Source organism: Manis pentadactyla, chromosome 14 (genome assembly GCF_030020395.1).
Source record: "Manis pentadactyla isolate mManPen7 chromosome 14, mManPen7.hap1, whole genome shotgun sequence".
Lineage (NCBI taxonomy): Eukaryota > Metazoa > Chordata > Mammalia > Pholidota > Manidae > Manis > Manis pentadactyla.
Genome location: NC_080032.1, coordinates 13,506,544 through 13,528,226, shown reverse-complemented (window position 1 = coordinate 13,528,226; position 21,683 = coordinate 13,506,544). Strand labels below are relative to the sequence as shown.

The 21,683-nt window shown below is 56.1% G+C and overlaps 1 protein-coding gene across 1 annotated transcript; it reads right to left on the bottom strand.

The window, feature by feature from the left end:
• Positions 1–5,107: 5,107 nt before the first annotated feature.
• On the bottom strand, positions 5,108–10,418 carry TMEM119 (transmembrane protein 119). The gene is made up of 2 exons (XM_036903978.2): positions 10,348–10,418; positions 5,108–7,115 (listed from the first exon to the last, which is right to left on the bottom strand). The coding sequence occupies exon 2, from the start codon at positions 7,101–7,103 to the stop codon at positions 6,270–6,272; it is 834 nt and encodes a 277-aa protein (XP_036759873.1). The 5' UTR covers positions 7,104–7,115; positions 10,348–10,418; the 3' UTR covers positions 5,108–6,269.
• Between the last annotated feature and the right edge of the window lie 11,265 nt (positions 10,419–21,683).

The window sequence follows — 21,683 nt, the reverse complement described above, 5'->3', positions numbered from 1 at the left end:
TAGGACCCTCTGCCCTGCCCCCCAAGAAAAGACATTAAGACTCTAAAGTTTTAAGCATCTGAGAATCACTGATCTTAAGACTGTGAAGGTTCTAAACCTAGACCTGGAAAAAAGAGGTTATTAGAAGAACAACCAGACACTTAGAGACAAAAGTTTCCCCCTCTTCTCTTCTTCAGGTACGGCACTTCACAGTTTACAGCTAACAGAAGCTCACATGTACTGAGTGCCTGTGGGGGCCTGGGGTGGGTGGGAGGGCTGTTCTAAGTACTGCAAGTAAATGAACTCACCTCTCACCAACCCTCTGAGGTAGGTACCAACATTATCCCCATTCCACAGATGAGGAAACTCAGGCCCAGAGGGGTTAAGTGATTTGCCCAAGGGTCACACAGCTGGGAGATGGCAGAGCTGAGATTTCAACCCAGGTCATTTGAAACCTCATCCATAACCACCGTACTAACCCACTCTACATACAGTAAAGTGCATTCCCGTCTGTTAACCTCAGAGCATTCTGCAGTGGGGGAGAGACAGGGCAAGGGCTGTGGCCCTGGTTTTGCAAGTGAGGAACCTGTGCCCAAGAGGTGACTTACCCAGAGTCACACAGCCTGGAGGGGCCTAATTGGGTCTCCTGGCTACTTACTTCTGTGTCCCACTGCCCTGCCCTCCCCTTCCTGTCCCCGGTCCCCAACCCTTATGCACCCAGTCCCTCTTTTTCCCTCTAGACCCTCCAGCTGAGTCCAACTCTCCAAATTCTCCAGGAGAGGCCGCAGGTGGCCACTTCTAGACCTGGACCCTCCAGCCTTCCAGGGCACCCCCAGATGTGTCCGCAGGCCCCAGTGGGGGATGGAATGCCCATGCTGGGCACTGCGGATGCTCTGGCATTGGGACCCTGGCAAGAGCATATTTAAGAGCAGGGCTATTTTACACTTTGCAGCTGTCACTATAAACCCTGGACCCACTCAGGGAGGGAGAGCAGCTGCAGGGGAACCTCCTGGGCCCTGGAGCCAGTGTCAAATCCTCCTGCTATTTCTGAGCAGCCAGAGGAATCCTGAAATTAAAACCTCCTGAGAAAACGGCCAATCCCGGTCCCGCTGCAGACAGGCCCCGTACTTCCCTAGCCCCAGATGACGAGCCAGAGATGAAGCACAGCAGAGCTGCAGGCAGCCCAAGACTGCCCACCAGAGACCTGGGTTCCTGCCCAGCTCTGGATGGATCCCAGCTCCTGTCTAGCCCTCAGATGCCCACATATAAAATGGGGGCTGGTTAGATCATCGGTTCTGAGACCCTGTGCACTTTAGAGATTCCCTAAAGGCGCATAACTCAAGCATTCCCACTATTTAAGGTTCTGTGCTGTGTGACCTTGGACAAGCTGCTTGATCTCTCTGAGTCTCTGTTTTTCTCATCTGTAAAATGGTGAGAAAGACAGTTGTAAGGAAGAAATGAAATAACATCAGAGTTCAGAGCAGCTTTATTTGTAACAGCCAAAAACTGGAAACCACCTAAATATCCATCAGGAGATGAACAGATAAACAAACCATGGTACATCCATACAAGGGAATACAACTTAACAACAAAGAGGAGTGAAATACTGATAGATACAATAACATGAATAAATCTCAAAAAATGCTGAATGAAAGAAACCAGGACCACCCTCCCCCCCAAAAAAAAATACAGTATGGTTTCATTTATAAAGAATTCCAGAAGATAAAAATGAATCATAGTGATGGCTAGCCTATCAATAGTGGCCTGGTTATTGGGGACAGTGAATAAAGAGGGGCAATAAGACTACAAAGGGTTAAAAAGATACTTCTGGAGGTGAAAGATATGTCTATTATCTTGACTGTGGTGATGGCTTTGTGAGTGTTCCCCTATGTCAAAATTATAAAATTGTACACTTTAAGTATGTGCATTTTATTGTGTGTCATTTATACCTTGGTAAGCTGTAAAAAGTAATATTGGTAAAGTGCTAGACCCATGCATAATGCTGAATTTATCAAGGGTGGCTATTCCTGTTATTAATCATTGTTAATATTAATTATTCCTGTTATTAATTTTCATCTCCTGCATTAGGATATAGCCTCAGATCTGTTTTGCTAACACTTTCTCCCCAGTACCTGGCACACACTAGCCACACGTCAAATAGTTGTGGTTGACAAACAAAGGGTCTGTCACCCTGCTACTTGCTCCTGGGCCATCTCCGTACCCAGAGGGTAAATTAATCCCAACTGGGGAAGACAATGACAGCAAGCCTCTGTGAATGAAAACCAAGCCAGGCGGGACCCACAGTGCTGGGCAGTTGCTGCCAACGCCCCAGGGGGCAAGGCAGGATTGAAGCAAGGATGCGGGACACAGGATGAAATGCAGTGGACAGAAAATGCCATGGCCCTGCAGCCTACCATTAACAGAGGGGTGCAGCCATGGGACCACAGACTTTCTAAAGTGAGGCAGGATTCTCAGTACTGAAGGGCCTGGGCTGAAGAGCCAGACAGACCTGGGTCCAAATCCCAACTATGCCTGGCTGTGTGACCTCAGGCAAGTCACTGCACCCCTCTGACCCTCAGTTTCCTCATCTGTAAAATGGTGATAATGATATTGCTCATCTCTCTGTGGAGTGTGTTGTGAGGGTTGAATGTGGCTATGGATGTACTGGCATATATGTCTCCCTGCAGCCTTACATGCATGCACACATGTGCACAGACAGAGCACCTCCTGTGTGCCAGGCCCCATGCCAAGGGCTAGGAGACAGTGGTAGCCAGACCCCCAGGCCCCTCTCCCTGCAGACTCTGCAGTTTGGCAGTGACAACTACCCAGCTGCACCCTCAGACGCTCTGAGTTACTGGTCTGGGTAGGACACAAGAGTCAGGAATTTTAAAGCCCCCAGGTAATCCAAATGTGCAATCAAGACCCCTGCCCGGTGGGGTATGATCATCTCTTTACACATGCAAAGAGAGGCCCAGAGAGGAGAGGTGACTTGACCAACGCTACACTTTCTAAGCCAGGCATCACCCAGCAATCTCACCTCAGGGCCCAAACCACCCTAAGAGGATCACAGAAAAGAAGCCCAGAGCCCAGCAGCCCAGGCGACGTGAGCCCTGCTCCACCTGCCCTCACCCTGGATATGCCCCCTGCCAGGGGAATGCCCAGCACGTTGGGCTGATGAGAGCAGAGCAGGGCAGGCGGCTTCTTCAGCACCCCACACCCCAACCACATCACCAAAAGCTCCCACTCCCACACTGAGCTAGGGTCCATGTCTTGGGATGGTTTTGCTCCCCGCCTCCCCCCACTACACAGTGACAGCAGGCCTGGCCCAACGACAGACTCCTGGGCTGGGGGCAGCTGTGCGGTTTTACAAGCCCCAGGACAGTGGGGGCCTGTTCAGGTCCTGGCAGACTCCTGGATCCTTGGGAGCAGTGGGGGCCCTTACCCCCAACTCAAACCCAGCTTTTCCCCCCACCCAGCCCCAGCCCACAGGTGCCCCCACCCATGGTCTCCCCCGCCCCCTGCCGCTGCTCACTCTCTGCTGGCGCTGGCCAGATGTGTTCCCAAGACAGGCCCCTCTGGGGACACTCCATCAAAGGTGTGGCAGCTGGTGGGAAAGGCTGTAAGCAGGAGTGGGGGCCCTGCTGTCCCCTCCCTGGGGGCTTCATTCACTCATTCATTCATTCATTCATTCATCCAAACGACGGTAGGGCTCAGTGGAGAACTCAAACTCTGGAATCAGACTTCAGGGCTGAAATCCTGGCTGTGTGGCCTGGGAAACTGACTGTACCTTGCTGGTCCTCAGTTTCCTCATCTGTGACATGGAAATAACATTAGTGCCCACCTCATAGGGTTGCAAGTCTCCATGGATAAATGATGTCCAGGGCTTAGAGCAGTGTCCGGCACAGAACAGTACTCATTAATTGTGAGCAATTATTATTATCATTGAGCCCATGGGACTGTGCAACGAGGGTGGGTGGGGACTGACAGGGAAGGCTCCCAGGAGGAGGGGACATCTAGGCCAGAATCAGAGGATGAGGGGTAGTAACCAAGGAAAGGAGTCGGGTGGAAGGGTGTCACAGGCAGAGGGAATAGTAGCTATAAAAGCTCATAAGTGAAGATGTGGACTTTTTTTTTTTAAGATGTGGACTTTTGTACTAGGACTTGCACCACCTCCATTATGCCCCCACCCAGTCCTGGGAACACAAGCTATGGCTAAAGCCACACATTCTATGTCCTCTGGAGGGCCCGTTGAGCATTAATGGGGACACACTGACCAGGTTGCTGCTGATTAGGAAACTCACCCCTGCCTGTTCCCCAGGGATCTCCAAAGTCTACTTCTGTCTTACCTAGTCTTTGCCTGTCGCAGGGAAGCTCATGCACTTCCCCACCAGGCCCCAGTGCCTAGGACCCCACAGGAGCTCAGGACCAAGGCAAGGGCCTGTCACACTCGGCAAGGTGGAATGACTTGGTCCGAGCCACACAGCATCCGGGTGTTGGCATTCTATTCTTCCTCTGTCCTTGGGCGGGAGCTGGTCTGGACAGAGAGGGAGGGTCCTTTCCCACTGTGTGAGACAGAGGCCATTGTGTGTTATGAAACCCAAACCCTGGCCCCCTCCGGACGGATGTGGGGTCAGCAGAGGAGAAGGGCTGCAGGGGGATGGCCTCCCTGCCCCCATCACCCCAGGGATCCAGCACGCGCTCCCCCCACCCGGCCACATCTGGATTCCAGCTGGCAGCTCCAGGGCCGAGGGGAGGCAGTGACCACAGAAACTTGCCTGCCTCCAACCCGAGGCACCCACCAAGGGTGCGGTGAGCCTGGCATTCTCGCTGGGATCCAATCCGGTCCTCAGCCACTCTGCTGGGGGATGAGAGACTGACACCTCAGCCGGGGGCCCCTCCAGTGCTCACGCTGCCAGGAGACAGACACGGGGGGGCCCTGCCCTGGCCACAGGACATAGCAGAGCTGTGCCCGTAACTGGGGTCTGCATGGCCACAAGCCCACTCAGCCTCTGGGACACAGGCTCCCACTCCCACTTCCCATGGGGACCCCCTTTCTTCCATCCCTTCCCCACCCCAGTCACCCTCCCTGCCTTGGCCTTATTCTCCCTCAGAAAACCAGCTACGCAGGCCAGAAATAAACGTTTATTGTGCTGGTTCGTCATATCTCAGCACCTAGAGAGTTGTGCAGAGGTTGGGGGGCGCCATAAGGAGAGTAGACTCCCCAGAAACTCCCCAAATCAGGACGGAGCTCAGGCTCCCTCGTCAAGGACTGCAGAGGGCAGTGGACACAGGCTGCCAGACCACAGTGTGGGTGTAGTGCGGTGGGAACCCCTCCCCTCAGACTCCCTCAGGCTGGGGGGCCCCTCACACATAGCCATCCCGCTTCTAGGCTGCTTTGGGGGCCTGCAAGAAAGGTTCAATTCACTTACTCCATTCCCAAAGTAGGGCCTGGATGAGAAGTGGGTCCCTAGGCAGAGATGCCCCCACATCCCTAACCCCGGAACAACCAGAAACTGCGGGCACCTTCAGGAACATTTAGACACATTTCCAGAGTGTTTAAAGGAAAAAAAAAAAGCACTCCATGGTCAAAAGGTCAAAAGCAGTTTGGGACAGATTAAGTGAAACCAGATTCCACAGGGGCCTCCCCTGTCGGACTTGTCAGAGCCCTGGAGGGCTCTAGGCGGGGGCGCGGGGGCAGAGAGGCAGTGTTTCCTGAACTCATTACACCTCAAAATCTCACTTCCATGAAGGGCCTCAGGGAACCCAGTTTGGGAATTGCTCCTGTAAGGCCCTGTCATGATGTGTGCAGGGGCCCCTCAGAAGTTTCCCGATTAATTAGACCCCCTCTGCAGGGGCACCTGACTTAAACTGCACCAACCCCAGCCCTTCAGCCTCCTCAGAAACGCCTGGTTACCTGTGAAGTTCTCTACCTCCTTGGAAAAGCAGAGACCCACAGTACACGGTTCACAATGGACGTGGCTGATTTCATGCTCCGTGTTATCATGGTTGTAACGGGGACAACTTCCCATCCCCGCCTCCCCAGAGGAGCGGGGCTCTGGGACGTAGCCCTTTGGGACTGCAGGGGCAAATGTTTCTGGAACTTGATGAGATTCCTGGGATGGACAGGAGACCGGCATGTCTGCCTGCGGGAGGCTCAGGACACGCTGGGATTTGCAGCAGGGGTTGGCCAGGGAGGGGTTGTCAGAGAGCAGTAAGGGCCGAGGGCCTCTCCGTGCCCAGGGAGGCGACCGCTAGGGCTCTAAGTCAGCGCCAGCAGCCCCGGAGGACTGTCAGACACTGGGGGTGACACTGCCGCATGCGCAGGGGCTCTCAGGGGGACCGGCCGGTTGCCTGGCTTCCTGGGCTGTTGAAGCAGCTGCTTCTGGCTCCCTCTGACCTTCACTGGCCACCAGAAACCCCTCTGCCACCGCCGGGCATGGTTCCTCCGGCACCTCTGGTTTCTCCGCGGGGACCCCACACCCCTGGGCTTCCCGGTCCTCCTGCTGGCTGCCTCTCTCCTCGTCCTCTCTCTTGCCCTCCATCCTGGCTCCGTCTCCAGTGCCCGGGGCAGCTCTGGCGGGTGACTTGAGGTTCTGGGTGGCGGCGAGGATGTCAGCCTGGAGCTGCTGGGAGGAACCCAGGGCCTCCTCGGGCCGGCCGTCGGGAGCCCTGTCCGGGACCTCACTGAAGGCCCGGGGACCCCCAGCCCGGTCGCTCTGGTCCACGTACTTCCTCTTGGGGAAGGATGAGGGGTAGTAGGCTGAGGCCTTGTGCTTCTGGCGGGTGATGACAGCGGCGCAGACGATGAACATCAGCAGGAAAGCCAGGGAGCCCACCACTGCGATAAGCATCACGTACTGGCGGAAGAAGTCCACGATCCCGTCCAAGAAGTTGATGGGGGGCTTGGGGCCCGCCAGGGGCGTGGGCTGGGGCCCCACCGATGTGGGGCTGAGAGCCGGGGTCCGGGGTGGTGGGAGGCTTGGGGAGGAGGCTGATGAGCCCTCAGTCTCCCCACTGCCCCCCGTGTCCTCCAGGAAGGCGGGCACAGAGTGGGCGGCCAAGGGCAGGGCCCTCTGGAACAGCAGCAGAGACATGACGAGGCCAGGGCCCACCACAGAGAGCATATTGCCAGGGACCTGTGGGGAAGCGAGGCAGGAGAGAGGTCTGGGTGGGACTCCAGGGTCTCAGGGGACCCTGAGAGGGTGCAGGGGACCCATAACATTCTGGCAAGTTGCTTCCCTTCCCCACCAAACAGTGGACCCCATCATTCATATGTGGGGTTCACACCACCCCCTCCACTCCCCAGGACCTAGAGGGCAGGGACTGCATTTTGTTTACCGTGGCATCCTTGGGGCTTGGCACCATATCTGGTATACAGTAAATGCTCAATAAATGTGTCTTGACCGATGTGGCTGAGTTAATAATAACTTACTCTTTCTTACTTGCCATGTGCCGGGTGCTATAAATTTCTTACATGGCTTTTCTAACTGAATCCTGAGGGCCACCCGATAGGGGGAGATGCTATTCTTACCCCCTGTTCCCAGGTGTGGAAACTGGGGCTCTGAGCGGGTGAGTGACTTCCTGAGGGGGAGCTGGGCTTTGGATGCAGGCGTGGGGGGAGAAATGACCGCCGGGCTGAGCGTGTGGGGAACTGAGTCACTGAGGGGGGTAGTCCCCCTCTTCTGGGGAACCATCCCCAGCAGCCCCTGGCCCCTCTGGGGCCCTGCTCCCCTCTCCAGAAGCTTCCAGATTCTCTGAGCTCAGCAGAGGGCCTGCATGCCAGGAGCATGCTGAGCGCGTCTGCCCCAGGGCTAACCCTCACCTCCAGGCTCCGAGCAGGCCCTGGAGCCCCGGGGGAAATCCTCACGCCTGAGACAAAGCAGGAGCCTGCTGGGGCCTGAGTCCTGTGGCCACCACTAAACAGGAACCAGATGAACCCCACACCTCCCTCCCCCCATCGCATGGCTGCTTCCGACATGAACCCCCAGACCCCATCTGGCCCAGACAGCCCAGCTGACTAACACATTCCTCATGGCCCAGGTTTACGGAGCCAGGCTTCCAAACACTAACTCTCCCCGCCGGCCTCAGTGGGGTTGGGTACTCAGACAGACCCAGGGGCTCCTTTCTGTGCCCCCAGGCCATCTCCTGAGAACCCCATCCCGACCCAGCCGAGGGCCCAGGACCCTCACACTGGATGGGGCTAGAAGCTCCAAGATGGCAACAACTTGGGAACCCCTGTCTGAGGCCCTCTCTCAGCAGCCCAGAGAAGGCAAGGGGCAGGCTCAAGGCCACACAGCAGGCTCCTGGGCCGGAGGAGGAAGTCAGGTTCCCAGCATCTTTGAGTGCCCAGGCCTCAAGCTCTGTTCTGGCCTGTGAACTGGGGATTTAGGACATGAGATGGTTCATGAGCTGGGCTACGGAGTGGCTTATTCCAAGTAACCTGGGGCCTCCCAATAAAGTGTCATTAATTGAAATTAATTGTACCAATGTAAATTTGGGCAAACTGGCTCAGATGATAAAAACAAAAGATAATTCAAAGACATAAAAAGAGGCAAAACTACTAAGGGGTCCATTTTAATGGTCATTCTGTCCTTTCCTCCTGGGCTCCTCATCTAAGCCTCTGCTCTTCCTGGATTCCATCCTGCAGAAGCCCCGAGACAAGCGCTATTATAGTGTCTCCTTCTTACTGATAAGGCCTTGGAGGCCCAGAGCCGGGCAGTGACTTGCCCAAAGACACACAGATGGTGCCAGAGCCGGGATGTGAGAGTCCACACAGCACACAGACACATGCAGTGGGCTGCACAGAGGAAAGGACCCCCCCTGGAGCCTTGGGGTCAGGGGCAGAGGAAAAGGAAAGAGGCCACACAAATTCTCACTGGCTCTTCAAAGCTGAGACCCCAACTCTCGGATCCCCCACACCCTGACAACCCCTCCTGCCTTCCTGGGAAGGGTGCAAGCAAAGCAAAGTGAGCCAGCTGGGCCTCGAAGCTGGGCCCTCTCTGGGCCTCAGTTTCCTGCCCACCGAACGGGACACTGACTAGGACAGGTTTTAAAATGATTGTTAAGCCCGTCAGCTGCCCCTACCTCCCTCTGGGAGAAGGTTAGCCTCGTTTCCTGGGCCTGAATTTTTTTCCAGGATTCAGAAACTCACAGGCTATTGGGATCTGGGGTGAGGCCAACCCCTCTCGTTTTACCTAAGAGGAAACTCAGTCCTGAGACTGGGAAAGGCCTGCCCGGGGTTGCACAGCTGGTCGGGGTGGAGCCCTGAATGGAGAGACAGCTCGGAATATCCAGGAGGCGGCCACTCCAGCTGTGTCCTGATGCTGGGCATGTCACCTCTCCAAACCTCAGTTTCCACACCTGTACAGTGGGGATAAGGCCACCTCCGCGGACTACCACTGGACAAGAACTAGCAGCACCTGGCACATAGGTGTCAATTAGGGGGCACCACGTTATTGCCCAGGACTTCCAGCTTGGAGCAGGACCTCTCTTCAGAGCCCATCTCACACAGGGTTTGTGGTTTTAAAATGTGATGGCCTCCATCTGAGGTCAGGAATAGCAAATCCATCCCAAGGCCTAGGTACCCCAAATCCTGAGGCTGTGAGGCTGGAGCTGCTGCCCCACCCCCATCCAGGAACTGGGGCAGGAGGGGAGGGGCAGCCCACAAAATCTGGCTTCAATTAGTGGCTTTTGGGGGTAGGGGTCTGGCTGAAGCATGCACCCCTTGCCCCGGGGCAGCCAAAGACATGGACCGGGGCCCCTTGGAAAGGAGGCCTAGGGAAGGAAGGGGTTCCTGAGGGCTACACACACACACACACACACAGAACAGCATAGGGACACACAACATGCAGACACACACCACCAACTTGAAACGCACAGACACACCAACCCATCTCACAGCACACATGCACGCAGCAGCAGGGACACACAACACCCAGACACCCGCGAGTCGCACAGTGCACAAGCATGGGTACACGGAGACAGCACACAGACATACAACAGGCTGCTCCTCTGACACCACGTACACGTATGCAACCCCTGACATGTGGGGACAAACCCATCCACACAACCTGCCCACTGACCACCCCAGTGTCCATTTCCCAAGAACACATTCCCCAACAGCAAGGCCACAACTACACACACTACAGCTGGCCCAGCACGGCACACGGGACACACAGAAGTGCACACACATCCTGCCACCCTCATCCTGAGCCCCTGAGCCCAGATCACACACACACACAGCGCATCCACAACACCTCCAAACTCATACAGACCCAACACGCCTCCTGAAGTGCCTGCAGTCCCCGGTCCCTGAACTCCAGGACACCCACAGGCTCTCCAGACAGAAGAGGGGGCCCCAGGACTCACCAGTTCCTCCACACACAGGCCGGGGTGCTCCCGCCAGGTGGAGCGAGAGCGAGTGCCCGGCTGCTCGGGCTGGCGCCGCCGCCCACCCTCCTCTGCGCCCGCCTCCTCCCTCCTTCCCCCTCCCTCCTCTCCCTCCTGCCTCCCTCCCCCGCTGTGGGGCCAGCTTGATTTCATTAGGAGGGTTTGGGGTGGGGGCAGGGGGAGGGGAGGGGCTGCCTGGGCCACACTCAGTGGCCCCCGCCCGCCACTCACACTCCCGCGGACGCCCCTCCACGCTCTGGGGACAACCAAATGGGGCACTTCCTCCCCGGCCCTGGGTCCCCAGGGCAGGCTGAGGCAGACAGACAACAGGGCTGCCCTCAGGGCTCCCCCAGAACAGTGAGCTTTCAAAGGGGACAAGGTCAGGGAAGTCCGGGGGCCCCTAGAAGTGAGGAGGAAAATTCCCCGGCCTTGGTTCCAGCGGTGACTCAGGTTTTCCAAGGCTCCGGGTCGGAGCAGGAGCAGGGAGTGTTTGAGGGAGAGCCTGAGCAGCGGCCTGAGGCAGGGTAAGACCCGAGACCAGGAGCGGAGTGCTGGCACCCCCTGTCCAGTCCTGGTGGGGCTCTTCGGCTCTCCAGACCTCAGTTTCCCCATTTTCAGGAGGGCGGTGGGAAGCTTTCTGGGCTCACTCTGGCTCTGACGTTCTAAGACCCAGGACTTCACAATACCCCGTGTGGGGCAGCTAGAGCAGGAGCCACGGCCCCCTGGCACAGGTGGGAGAGGGGAGCAGGGTGGACGCCAGCCATCCAACCAGGGAACCAAGACGAGTCATTGGTGGGCTCCGAGCCAAGACCCTGGGCTGACCTCAGGGACCCAGTGGGTCGGCAGCCCTTTGCATCCCCTCATCCATGCGGCATATAATGAACACCTACGGTGCACCAGGCATGGTGTCACACAGGCTGCAGAGGTGAATCAGATGCAGCCTAGCCCTCAAGGAGCTTGCAGACTTCCAGGGAGCAGGACACACGTGTAAATTACTTTTTTACGAAACAGAAAGGGGTCTGTGGCAGAAGAGAGGCCAGGCCAAGCGTTCAGGGAAGCCCAGGGTAGAGAGCTGTCCACCGAGAGAAAGAGGCAGGGAAGCGGACCTGGCTGAGAACAGGCAGTCTGAGCAGGAGGAGGCCCTGGAGAGGCCTTCCAGGTTGTGGGACCCGGCCGACAGAGGCCTTGTGGCCAGGAATGCCGCGTACGGAGAAGGCACCCTCGTGAATGAGTCTGAAGCATGAAATAGACACAAGGGAGGAGCAGGGGATGATGGTAAGTCAGCAAAAGCCTGGCCGAAGTCTCAGAACATCGTTCATCCAGGAGGCAGAAGGGAGCCCAGGAGGGCTTGGAACAGGGGAGCGTGTGAATGAACAGCTCATGCCCACCCTTTAGGAACCAGGGCTCTAAATTCTCCTTATTCCTTCTGATGGTCCCAGCAGCCCCTACTCACCTCCAAAAAGGAGAACATTTGTTTGGAAAATAAAACCAGAGAATTTCCCATCTCCTCTTGAGATCACCCCAAATACCACATCCAGAGGGAATGGGGGACCCTCTGCCAATACATACACACACACACACACACACACACACACACACACACAGGTACAAGGTACCAGCCATAGACATGCAGCACCTGCACCCCCCTTCCAGATGGCCAAGGGGTGTCCCAGCCCCCTCTGCCCTGCCTTAGACCAGGAGCAGCCAGGCCTCCCCTCAGGCCCTGACCAGGGGAGGAGCCACCACCCCAACAGACTGGCTGAGGGCCGCAGGAATCTGAGCCTGAAAACCAAGGGCAGGGACTCACCCAACCCACACAGGGACCGGCTCCAACACAGCTGGACCGGAGGTCCCTGCCTACATCAGAGTCCCATTCTGTACCCCTCCACAGGGAGCCCCAGGCCCAGAGGCAGACAGACATGTATTCAAATCATACCTCTAGTGAATCCTAAGCCTCACGGAACCTCTGTTTCTTCATCTGTAAAATGAGGATAAGGACTCTCTACTGCTCACAGGCTGCTGAGAAAAACCTAAGGAATTGGAGGTGCGAACATGCTCAGCAATAAAAAACCGTTGTTTAGAGAGTATGCGTTTCCTATAGCTGCTGTAACAAATGACCACAAACTTAGTGCTTAAAACAATACAGATCTATTCTCATAATTCTGGCAGCTGCAAGGCAGAAATGTGTCTCACTGGGCTAAAATCAACGTGTCAGCTGGGCTGTGTTCATCCTGGAGACTTTAGGAGAGAGAATCCATTTCTTTGCCCATTCAGGCCCCTAGAAGCCACCTGCATTACTCGGCCCATAGGCTCCTCCTCCATCTTCACGGCCAGCTGCAGACAGCTGAGCCCTTGTGCTGCCACCCCTTGGTTCTCTCCTCCAATCCCTGTCCCACTTTCAGGGACCCTTGTAATGACACTGCACCCATCCAAATCATCCAGGATAATCTTCCCATCTAAGATCCTTCACGGCTCAGGAAGACGAGGAGAGCGTATTAAGGAAGAAAAGGATGCAGGAAGATTCCCAGCAGTATGGACAGCATATGCAGAGGCCCTGAAGTGGATGGGAACCAGCACCTTCAGAGCAGTTCCTGAAGATTAGTATCAACTATGAGTAGATGAGCCAGGTCTGCAGGGGCTTTTCCTGTTTTGCGCACTGCCATAACTTCAGCATCTAAGATAGTGCCTGAAACGCAGTAGGTGCTCATTAAATGCTTGCTGATGTGTGAATGATCACTCTGACCTCCACTCTCGCATTCCCAGGTTTTGACAATCTAACACTCTGAGAGTTTGCTCCAGACTCTCCTCTTGGGTCTAAGGGTCTCACATTCCACATTCTCCAGTTCCAGGACCTGTTGTGGGACCCAGGCAAATGATCCCCGTGGCCTGCACCACCATGGCTCCACGGGATGCAGGCATGCCTGTGGCATGGAGCAGGCAGGGCCACTTGCTTGCAACCTGTAATTTCAGAGGCAGAGAGCAAGGAGCCCTCTGCCCAGCCTTGAAGCAATTCAGACACACCACCCTGCACTCACTGTGCAATTAGCAGTTGCACACCCCCGCCCTGCGAACAGCCACAGCCAAAGCAGGGAGAGGGAGGGAAAGACTCAGCCCCCCTCAAGTCTCCACCAGGGTCCTTCCCAGTTGAGCCTGGGGCAGGCCGCCTGGTCCACCGCAGCCCCCAGCGCCGGCCTCTCTGGGCTCAGAGCCACTTCTAATTACACAGCCTCTGTAGCCACTGGGGCCTGCCCCCTGGGCAAAAATATCCCCAAGCCTATCATGTGGCAGGGCTGTGGCCCCATCACAGTACTGGCCTGGCCTTCAGAGGGATTCCCATGGAATGGCCTCCCCTCGGGTGCTCCAAGGAGGCAGACTGGGCCTCATCCGGGCAGGCCAGAGCACTAGGTGTACTGTGAAATCTCTCTGTGCCTCGGTTTCCCCATCTGCAAATGACAGGTGTTCACTTATTCCCCAGCGACTTACCATGCACCTCCATGGGCGCAGGAATAGCACCGAACATGGAGAGGACTGTGGATGAGACATGCCGCCACACCTCTGCTCAGGCTGTCCCCACCACCTGAAGCACTGTCCTCCATGCTCCCCCTTGCCTGACCACCCCCATGCACATCCTGTAGCTCAGTCGCCACCCACTCCAGGAAGCCCTCCCTGAACCCCAGCCCCTGGTGAGGGAGATTAGCTGCTTCTATGCTCCTCCACCCCCCAGCTCCCTGCTCAGAGTGCTGAGCACACTGGGCTGTAATGGCCTATGTATGTGTTTCTAGAATGTTAGCTTCTCTGGTCGAGAATCAGGGCCTTTTCTGTCACTGTGTCCCCAGCACCAGTGCCTGGAACATATTAGGTGCTCAGTAAATGTCGATGCACTGGCTGAATGACTCTAGTCCAACATGCCCATGTTATACATGGGGAGACTGAGGCCCAGGGAGGGGATGCACTGACATTATTTTGCTCTGCACCAGCTCCTGCATGGAAATTCAGACAGACCAGGAACCTGCCTCGGGCGGCTTGTAGCAGGTGAGATAGGTGAGAAACAAGTCAACTGGCAAATTGGGAAGATAACCCAATACAGTGAAATGCTATCAAGGAGATAAAAAGGATGAGGGGAGAGGGAGTAGCTTGGAAGGAGGTGAGGGCAGGTGCCTGGGCAGCTATTTTGGCAACTGTGATCAGGGATGGCCTCTCTGAAGATGTGTCCAAACTGACACCTGTGGAATGAGAGGAACCAGGAACTCAGGAACAGGAGGAAGAGTCTCCTGGCCAAAGGAACAGCAAGTACAAAGGTCCTGAAGTGGGAAAGGGCTCGGCAGGGGGCCTTTTCCAGGGAAATAAGACTGGGTGCTGATCCATCCTCCCCAGTGGGTAGTTAGAGCCTGGAAGTGGCTCTGCCCTGGGAAGGCTCAGCAGAGGCCCCTCCAAGCTCTGCTGTTCTGTGATTCTAAATAAACTTCCCACTTGTTTGCCCACCACCAGCAAACAACCAGACACCACCCACTACCAATGGGGGAGAGAAATAAGCTGGCAGTTTTTATAAAGTGAACCATCCACTTCTCAGATGACCCAACAATTTCTTTCTTAAGGAGCTAACCAAGAAAAGAAAAACACACATCCACACAAAGACAAAAATGTCCATTGTTGCTTTATCTATGATAGCAAAAAACAAAAAACAAAAAAAAACCCCACCAAACTGGAAACAACCCAAATGTCCAGCAACAGAAGAATGGATAGACAGACTGCAGTGTGTTCACGCAGGGGACACTGCTTGGCCACGAAGGGGGGAGACGAGAGCCAGACGCGTGACAACTTGGATGAATCCCACAGCTACACTGGACCCCAAAGAACACCCACTGAGCTATTCCATTTACATGAAGTTCTAGAACAAAGACAAAACTCAGCTATGGGACAGAGGTCAGAAGAACAGTCACACTTGGGTAATTGACTGGAAGGAAGCACAAGGGAACCTTCTGGGCCTGGAAATCAGCACCGTCCAGACCTGGGTGATGGTCACATGAATGCAAGCACATGGAAATATCAAGTTGCATGCTTCAGATTTGTGAGTTTTATGCAGGTTATGACTCAGTCTTAAAAACAAAACAAAACCCCTACATCTCTCTCTTTTGAGGCGGGGGACAGTTGCTGGCGTTGGTGGGGTCTCTGGTTTCCTGTGGCTGTGGTGGGCTGGCCAGCTGCACATTGCCTTGTAAACACTGACGTTCCTCAGGGCCCCGTGCAAGGAGCAGCCTCATTAGCCCCACACAGAAGGGAAGCCGTCTTGTGGAGCAGGAATGTAAGTGTGCGCTGCCACACTGCAGACCTGGCCTTCTGTGTGCCTTCGGGCAGGTCGCTCCCCAGTAGCCCCTAATGCCCCCTGCCCCACACTCCATCCCCCATCATGAGAAGGAATTGAGATGGTGCTTCTGAAGTTCCTTTGCAGCACTTTTGGAAATAGGGGCCCCTGTCCTGCTCCCCGTCTTTGAGCACAGGGGGCTGGCCAAGAGTGAGAGGTGGGGGAGGAGGCTTGAAGCTGAACTTCAGGAGTCCTAAGTCATCCAAACCTTCAATATGTCACCCCACATTTCTCCTATCTGCCCTGCACTTTACACTAAGACCTTCTGTCTCATCTTCCTTGCTCCTTTCCTTTCTTCTTTCTTTTCTTCCCTTCCCTTTTTTCCCTGCCCCCAAATACTTACTGAGCACATACTATGTGCCAGACACTTCCCAAGCACCAGGTTACAGCAGAAACCATCCCAGATAAAAATCCCCATCCTTATGGAGCTTTCATTCTGGTGGGGCAGAGAGGATAATTCAAAAGATAACTTAGTAATGTATATCCCATAGGGCCGATGGTGTTAAGGGGATTATGGTGAAGAACAGAGCAGAGAGGGTGACGTTCAGGCACAGGCCTGAATGATGTGAGCAGGTGAGTCAGGGAGGCGATCAGAGGTGATCAGCATATCCCACTGATCTTTATCTCCCCCTGATCCAGGCAGGGGAAGAGCAAGTGAAAAGGTCCTGAGGTTGGGAGTGACTGGCATTTTCAAGGAGTGGAGAAGTGTCTGGTGTGGCTGGAACAGAGCAAGCGAGGGAGAGAGTGGGAGGAAGTGAGGTCAGAGAGCACTAGGTCCAGATCATGCAAGGCATTTGGGGGATTTGGCTTTTCCTGCAAGTGAAGGAGGTCAACCACAGTCCCCTGTGTGTGCAAAACGCTTCCTGTCGCTTCTCCTCCCCTTGCATTAGGCCACTCTCCTTTTTACTCCCCCCCACATTCGCACATATACCCTTTCTCCCAAGAGATGGCTCTGGATCCCACCCCTGGGGCAGGAAAAGCTCTCCGCATAAGGCCCCCATGAAGGCTGTATGGATCCTCCGCCCTTCCCTCCTCTCTTTCCAACCCCATCAAGGCTTCTGACTCGGCTGGGACCAAAAACCTGGCTCCAGGGGCCTCCTCACGAACCACTTTGTCCCGGCAGCTGTGTGAGTCAGCCTTCTGCACATAAGCCCAGGGACCAAACCACAGAGAGGATCTTCCAGGACAACCAGCTCCAGCCACCATGTGGGAGAGGGATAGGCAGGGGTGACAGCAAGGAGGTGACACCCCCCTAGGATGAGCCAAGACCACCCGCCCTTCAGGGACTTCTGGATTCTACTGCTTTGGGGCTGGGTGACTTTGGACAAAGTTACTCAACCATTCCGAGCCTCAGCTTCATCGTCTGTAAAATGGGGGTAATAAAACCACCCACTTCCCTGGCTTATTGTGAGAATGCAATGAGTCTTGACTCCTGTCACTAAATAAAAATGCTCAGAATAGCAGCAATGCATGTGGCACCTGGGACAGAGGATCTTTATCCCACCATCTGGGCAGCAGTGAACACAGAGGCCTGGCATACATCAGGTGCTCCATAAGGCTGGTGGATGGAAAGGGGCAGAGCAATCGGTTATCCCAGCTCCCTGCCGCCGGCAGGCCAGTCCTCAGAGGAGGGAGTGTGCAGGCCTGGGCCTCGCCTCCCCCTACACCCGCCACGCAGCCAGGCCTCCTGAGTGCACGAAGCGAACTGAGCGGCTGCGTCTGGACCTCCCCGAGCCAGGACACACGCAGACGCTGGCCAGGGGGGATGGGCCTCCACAGCTGGAAACATCTGGTTTGGATTGTCCGTTGGAAGCACCAGCCAGGCAGCGAAGGAATTTGTGATCTAATTTTAGGCCGAAAGACAGAGAACTCAGCAGGGCGGGGGCTTGCTCCCCAAACCGCAGGGGTGGGGCCTCAAGGCCTGGGGAGACGCAGCGGACTCTGGGGTGTCCCTCAGACGGTCTGTGCCTGCCCCTAGCCGGAGCAGCATCTCTCTGGATGGACACCAACTGGGCACCTACAGGGTGCCAGCCATGTCCCTGCTCCTTCCACCTCCCACAGGCCTACGAGCAGTAAGAACTCTTCTTCCCATTTCACAGGTGTGGAAGCCGAGGCTCCCAGAGGTTAGAAACATCAGGCAACTAGTAAGCAGTGGAGTGGGGGATTCGAACCAGGTGCATCCGACCCCAGCCTTACCCCCAAGGCCCCACCGATCTCCAGCTCCGGCGCTCAGATTGCTGTCGGTCCTGTGCTTTGCCTCCATCCTCGCGCCCTTGCAAAGCCTCCTTCGCTCAGTCAGTAAAGGTCTTCTGACCCCCTACTGTGTACCGGGCACTGTGCAATGACAGACGGAGTGTGAACGTGAGGGGGAGAAACCCCCACCCTTGCACAGCCAAACCCAATATATCACTCAGACAGTCGTCAGTGCCTCAAAGGGACAAAGAAGGTTGTGGTGAAGAAGAGCCCCAGGCAGGGCTGCAGAGAGGGACGTTCTGAGCGGGTGATAGTCAAGCTGAGAACTGAAGAAGATGTCAGCCGTGCAGATACCTGGGAAGAGAAGACCAGGGAGAGGAGACAGTGAGTGCAAAGGTCCTAAGGCAGGAGCACGAAAGAAGAAAGAGCAAGCAGGCTTGCAGGGCCAAAGAGGGGCGAGAGTGCCAGGGACAGCCGCATTCCTCCGCCCAGCCAGCCAGCCTGCCATCAGTAAGGGGCATGGGGTCTGAGCAGGGCAGGAGTTGGGGTCCAGAAGTTTCAGCCGGTGGGATTAGGGGAGCCTTCGTCCTGTGTATTAAATTGTACCGAGTAGTTTGCTGAGGGGCTGCTGAAATTCAGGAGGAAATCACCTGAAGCCTGTCCCATTCGGGGGAGCCCAGAAACCAGACAACAGGGGCCTCCGGAAAGAACGACCCCAAGGGAGCGGGGCACAGCCCAGAACCAGGGGCGAGGCTGGGGGAGAGCACGGTTCACCCGCCCCCGGCAGGTTCCTGAGCCCCATGAGGGGACAGTATCTGCACCACCGTGGTGTGGGGGCTGCTCCTCCTCCTCCTTCCTTGGGGAAATCAGCACAGAGGTCTTCCTACTGCTGGGCTCAGCGACAGTGCCCTCATTCTGCAGCCTTGGGCATGCGGGCATCAGCTCTGAGGGGCCCCAGGTGGCAGGAGCTGGGACGGCTGTGGCTACAGCCTTGCAGCCGCCAAGAGGATGCTCAACAACGAAGTTCACGGCCACACAGAAGCCCCTCTGGGTTTCCAAAAGCCTTGGAGGACGGGAGCTCGGTGGTCTCCCACCCCTGAGGGAAGAGCAGGGTGTCTCCGACTCTGCACTACTGGCATTTTGGACCAGGTCCTGTACACACAGGGTGTTTAGCAGCACGCTGGCCACCTTCTAGGTGTCAGCAGCGCCTCCTTCCCGGGCAAGCGGTGACAACCAAAAGCATCTTCAGATGTTGCCAAGCATCCCCCGGGGGACAAATCGCCCCCAGGTGAGGACTGCGCAGAGGCCTCCTGTGTGGGCTTCCAGAGCTATTGGGTGGTGGTTTTACTCACCTGTAGGGGAGCCCTGGAGCCCCCAGATTTCCTAACACTTACAGTTTTGTTCTTTCCATGGACAAGTACCAGGAAAACACAGAAAAGTCAAAAAGAAGCAAATAACACTCACCGATAAGCCCACACTCAGGGCCAACCTCTCTCCATCACGCGGTGCACCTCCACCCAGTCGTCTTTCTACACTCAATCCTCTCAGCAGCATCTGCTCACTGAGCATGTGCCCTGTGCCAGGCACTGGGCAGAGCGCTTTCCACACCTTGCCTCATTAATCCTGCCAACGCCCCGAGGATGTGATGCTATTATTATCCCATTTCACAGCAGAGGAAACTGAGGCTGAGTTCACTTAACATTACCTCTTGTGCATTTTTCCATGTTACCCTTCAAAAACATCATTTTCCATTGCTGAGTAACATTCTGAGGTGGTGGCCTTATTTTTCTCTACCTGTGCCCAGTTGTTGGGATACACCCTAAACATTCCCCAGTCACCTGCGCTGGGCCAGGACCACACTAGAGGCTGAGGCGCAAGTCCCACCCGCAGGCAAGCCCCACCTCGTGCCCGGGGGCTGCGTGGGGAGTGAGAGATGAGCAGCAGGAGGCCAGGGGACTGCGCCCCTAGGAGCCCGGCAGCCAGGGCTCTGCCCGACTCCGCCCTCTGGTAGGCCGAGTGACAGGGGGACTGCCATCCTCGAGGCCAGTCATGGGCCCTGAATTCACACAACCTCTCACCCTGCGGTCTGGTCCTTTGTTCACTGTCTCCAGGTGCAGCTGAGCTACACACAGTGAAATGCACTGGAAAGAGTGGGTCACACAGCAGCTGTGTGTCATCATTTCTCCCAGTGGACGAGAAAATGCCCCACCATGTGGAGACGGACAGTATCTCTGGCCTGTGACAAAGGGGCACCATATTGGAAATGGCTCACATGTTCTGGGGAATCCCATCCCCACCCACGGCCTCAGGTCCCACCCCCAGGCGGATGTTCCCACAGGCCCACCTCCAGGCCTTCTCTCTCCCAAGCCACCGTCTCATGCTGCCTCCTGGGTGCCCTCCCCACCAGCCACTCCATCTCAGTCCCTTCCCTCCAGATCTGCCTCCGGCCCCTCGGAACTGTTCCTCCAGTGGGGAGCTAATAGATATGCCCATTTTACAGAAGGGAAAAGAGGGTGGTGGCATGCCTGAGGCCTCACAGAGCTGTGTCCAGGGCGGTGGAGTGAGGTGATGCCTCTGCCCCCGTGTCCCTCTGGCACCACTCGTCCCTGGTCCGTGGCACTGTGCAGCACAGTGTGTGGGGAGAGCCCAGAGACTGCCTCCCAGCACCTCCCACCCCTCAGAGGGGGACGGCCTGGGCAGAACAGCCTCCTGGGAGGACTGTGCTCTGCAGCCGACCGAGGTCAGGCCCAGGGGGCGGCTTGGAGCCACGGAGATTTGGGGAGTTCCCAGCCCCTCCTCAAGAAACCAGCCTTTGGCAGCCAGTGCCCCTAGAAAGTCTTTGGCGTCTCATCTGAGATCTGTGATTCTTCAAGCTGTGGGGTCAGGCAAGCAGCTGGCCCTCTCTGAGCCTCGGTTTGCTCATCTGTAAAATGGGTTTTAAGTAGAGCCTACCTCACAGGGTGAGGATCAAATGAGAAAATACAAGCAACGAGTTCAGCACAGAGTGAATGCACAATTAGCACACAAGAGTGAGCTGCCCCTACACTTCCATGGCTATTGGTCCATGGTTGACAGCATTCTTATTGCTCACAGTGCCCTGGGTGCTGTGACCATGCCCCCCGTATTAAGGATGGCAACTGGGAGGCTGAGAGAGGCACAGCAGAGGCAGGACCAGGCATCAGGGTGATCTCCTTCCTGAGTCCTCTGGGGAATGGAAAGTCCACAAGCCCTGCCTCATGTGGCTCTCACCGAAGTGGGAGGGTGGGAGGTCCCGATGTGTGAGTGGCGGCCACTTAGTGGCATGAGCAGACACATGAACACCCATTTCACAGATGGAGCAGTTGGGGCCCCTGGTGGAGGAGGCGTAACCTGGAGTTCTCTGCTGGTCAGCCAGGCTGGTCTCTGTGCCCAGGGCTGGGGGCAGAGGGACGACAGGAGGGGCGAGCAAAGGAGGAGGCCCAAGGTGTGGCTGGATCGGTCCAAAGCTCAAGACGGTCTGGGGGTCTGGAGAACGAGGAGGCTGTGGGTGGGAGGGGGTGACAGCAACCCCAGGCAGGAAGCACGTGTGAGGAGGAGCGAGGGGGTTGGTCTGTCTGGAGAGCGAAACGTTTGGGTTAGTGGGCAGCATGTAATGAGGCTGGGAACTCCTTTGCAACTTGGGCACCAGGGAGTCATTGATGGTGTCTGAGAAGGGGAGCAGCCACCGAAGGTAAGGAGGATTGGGTCTCTCTACAGGACACAGGTGGGGGCGCCCAGCAGC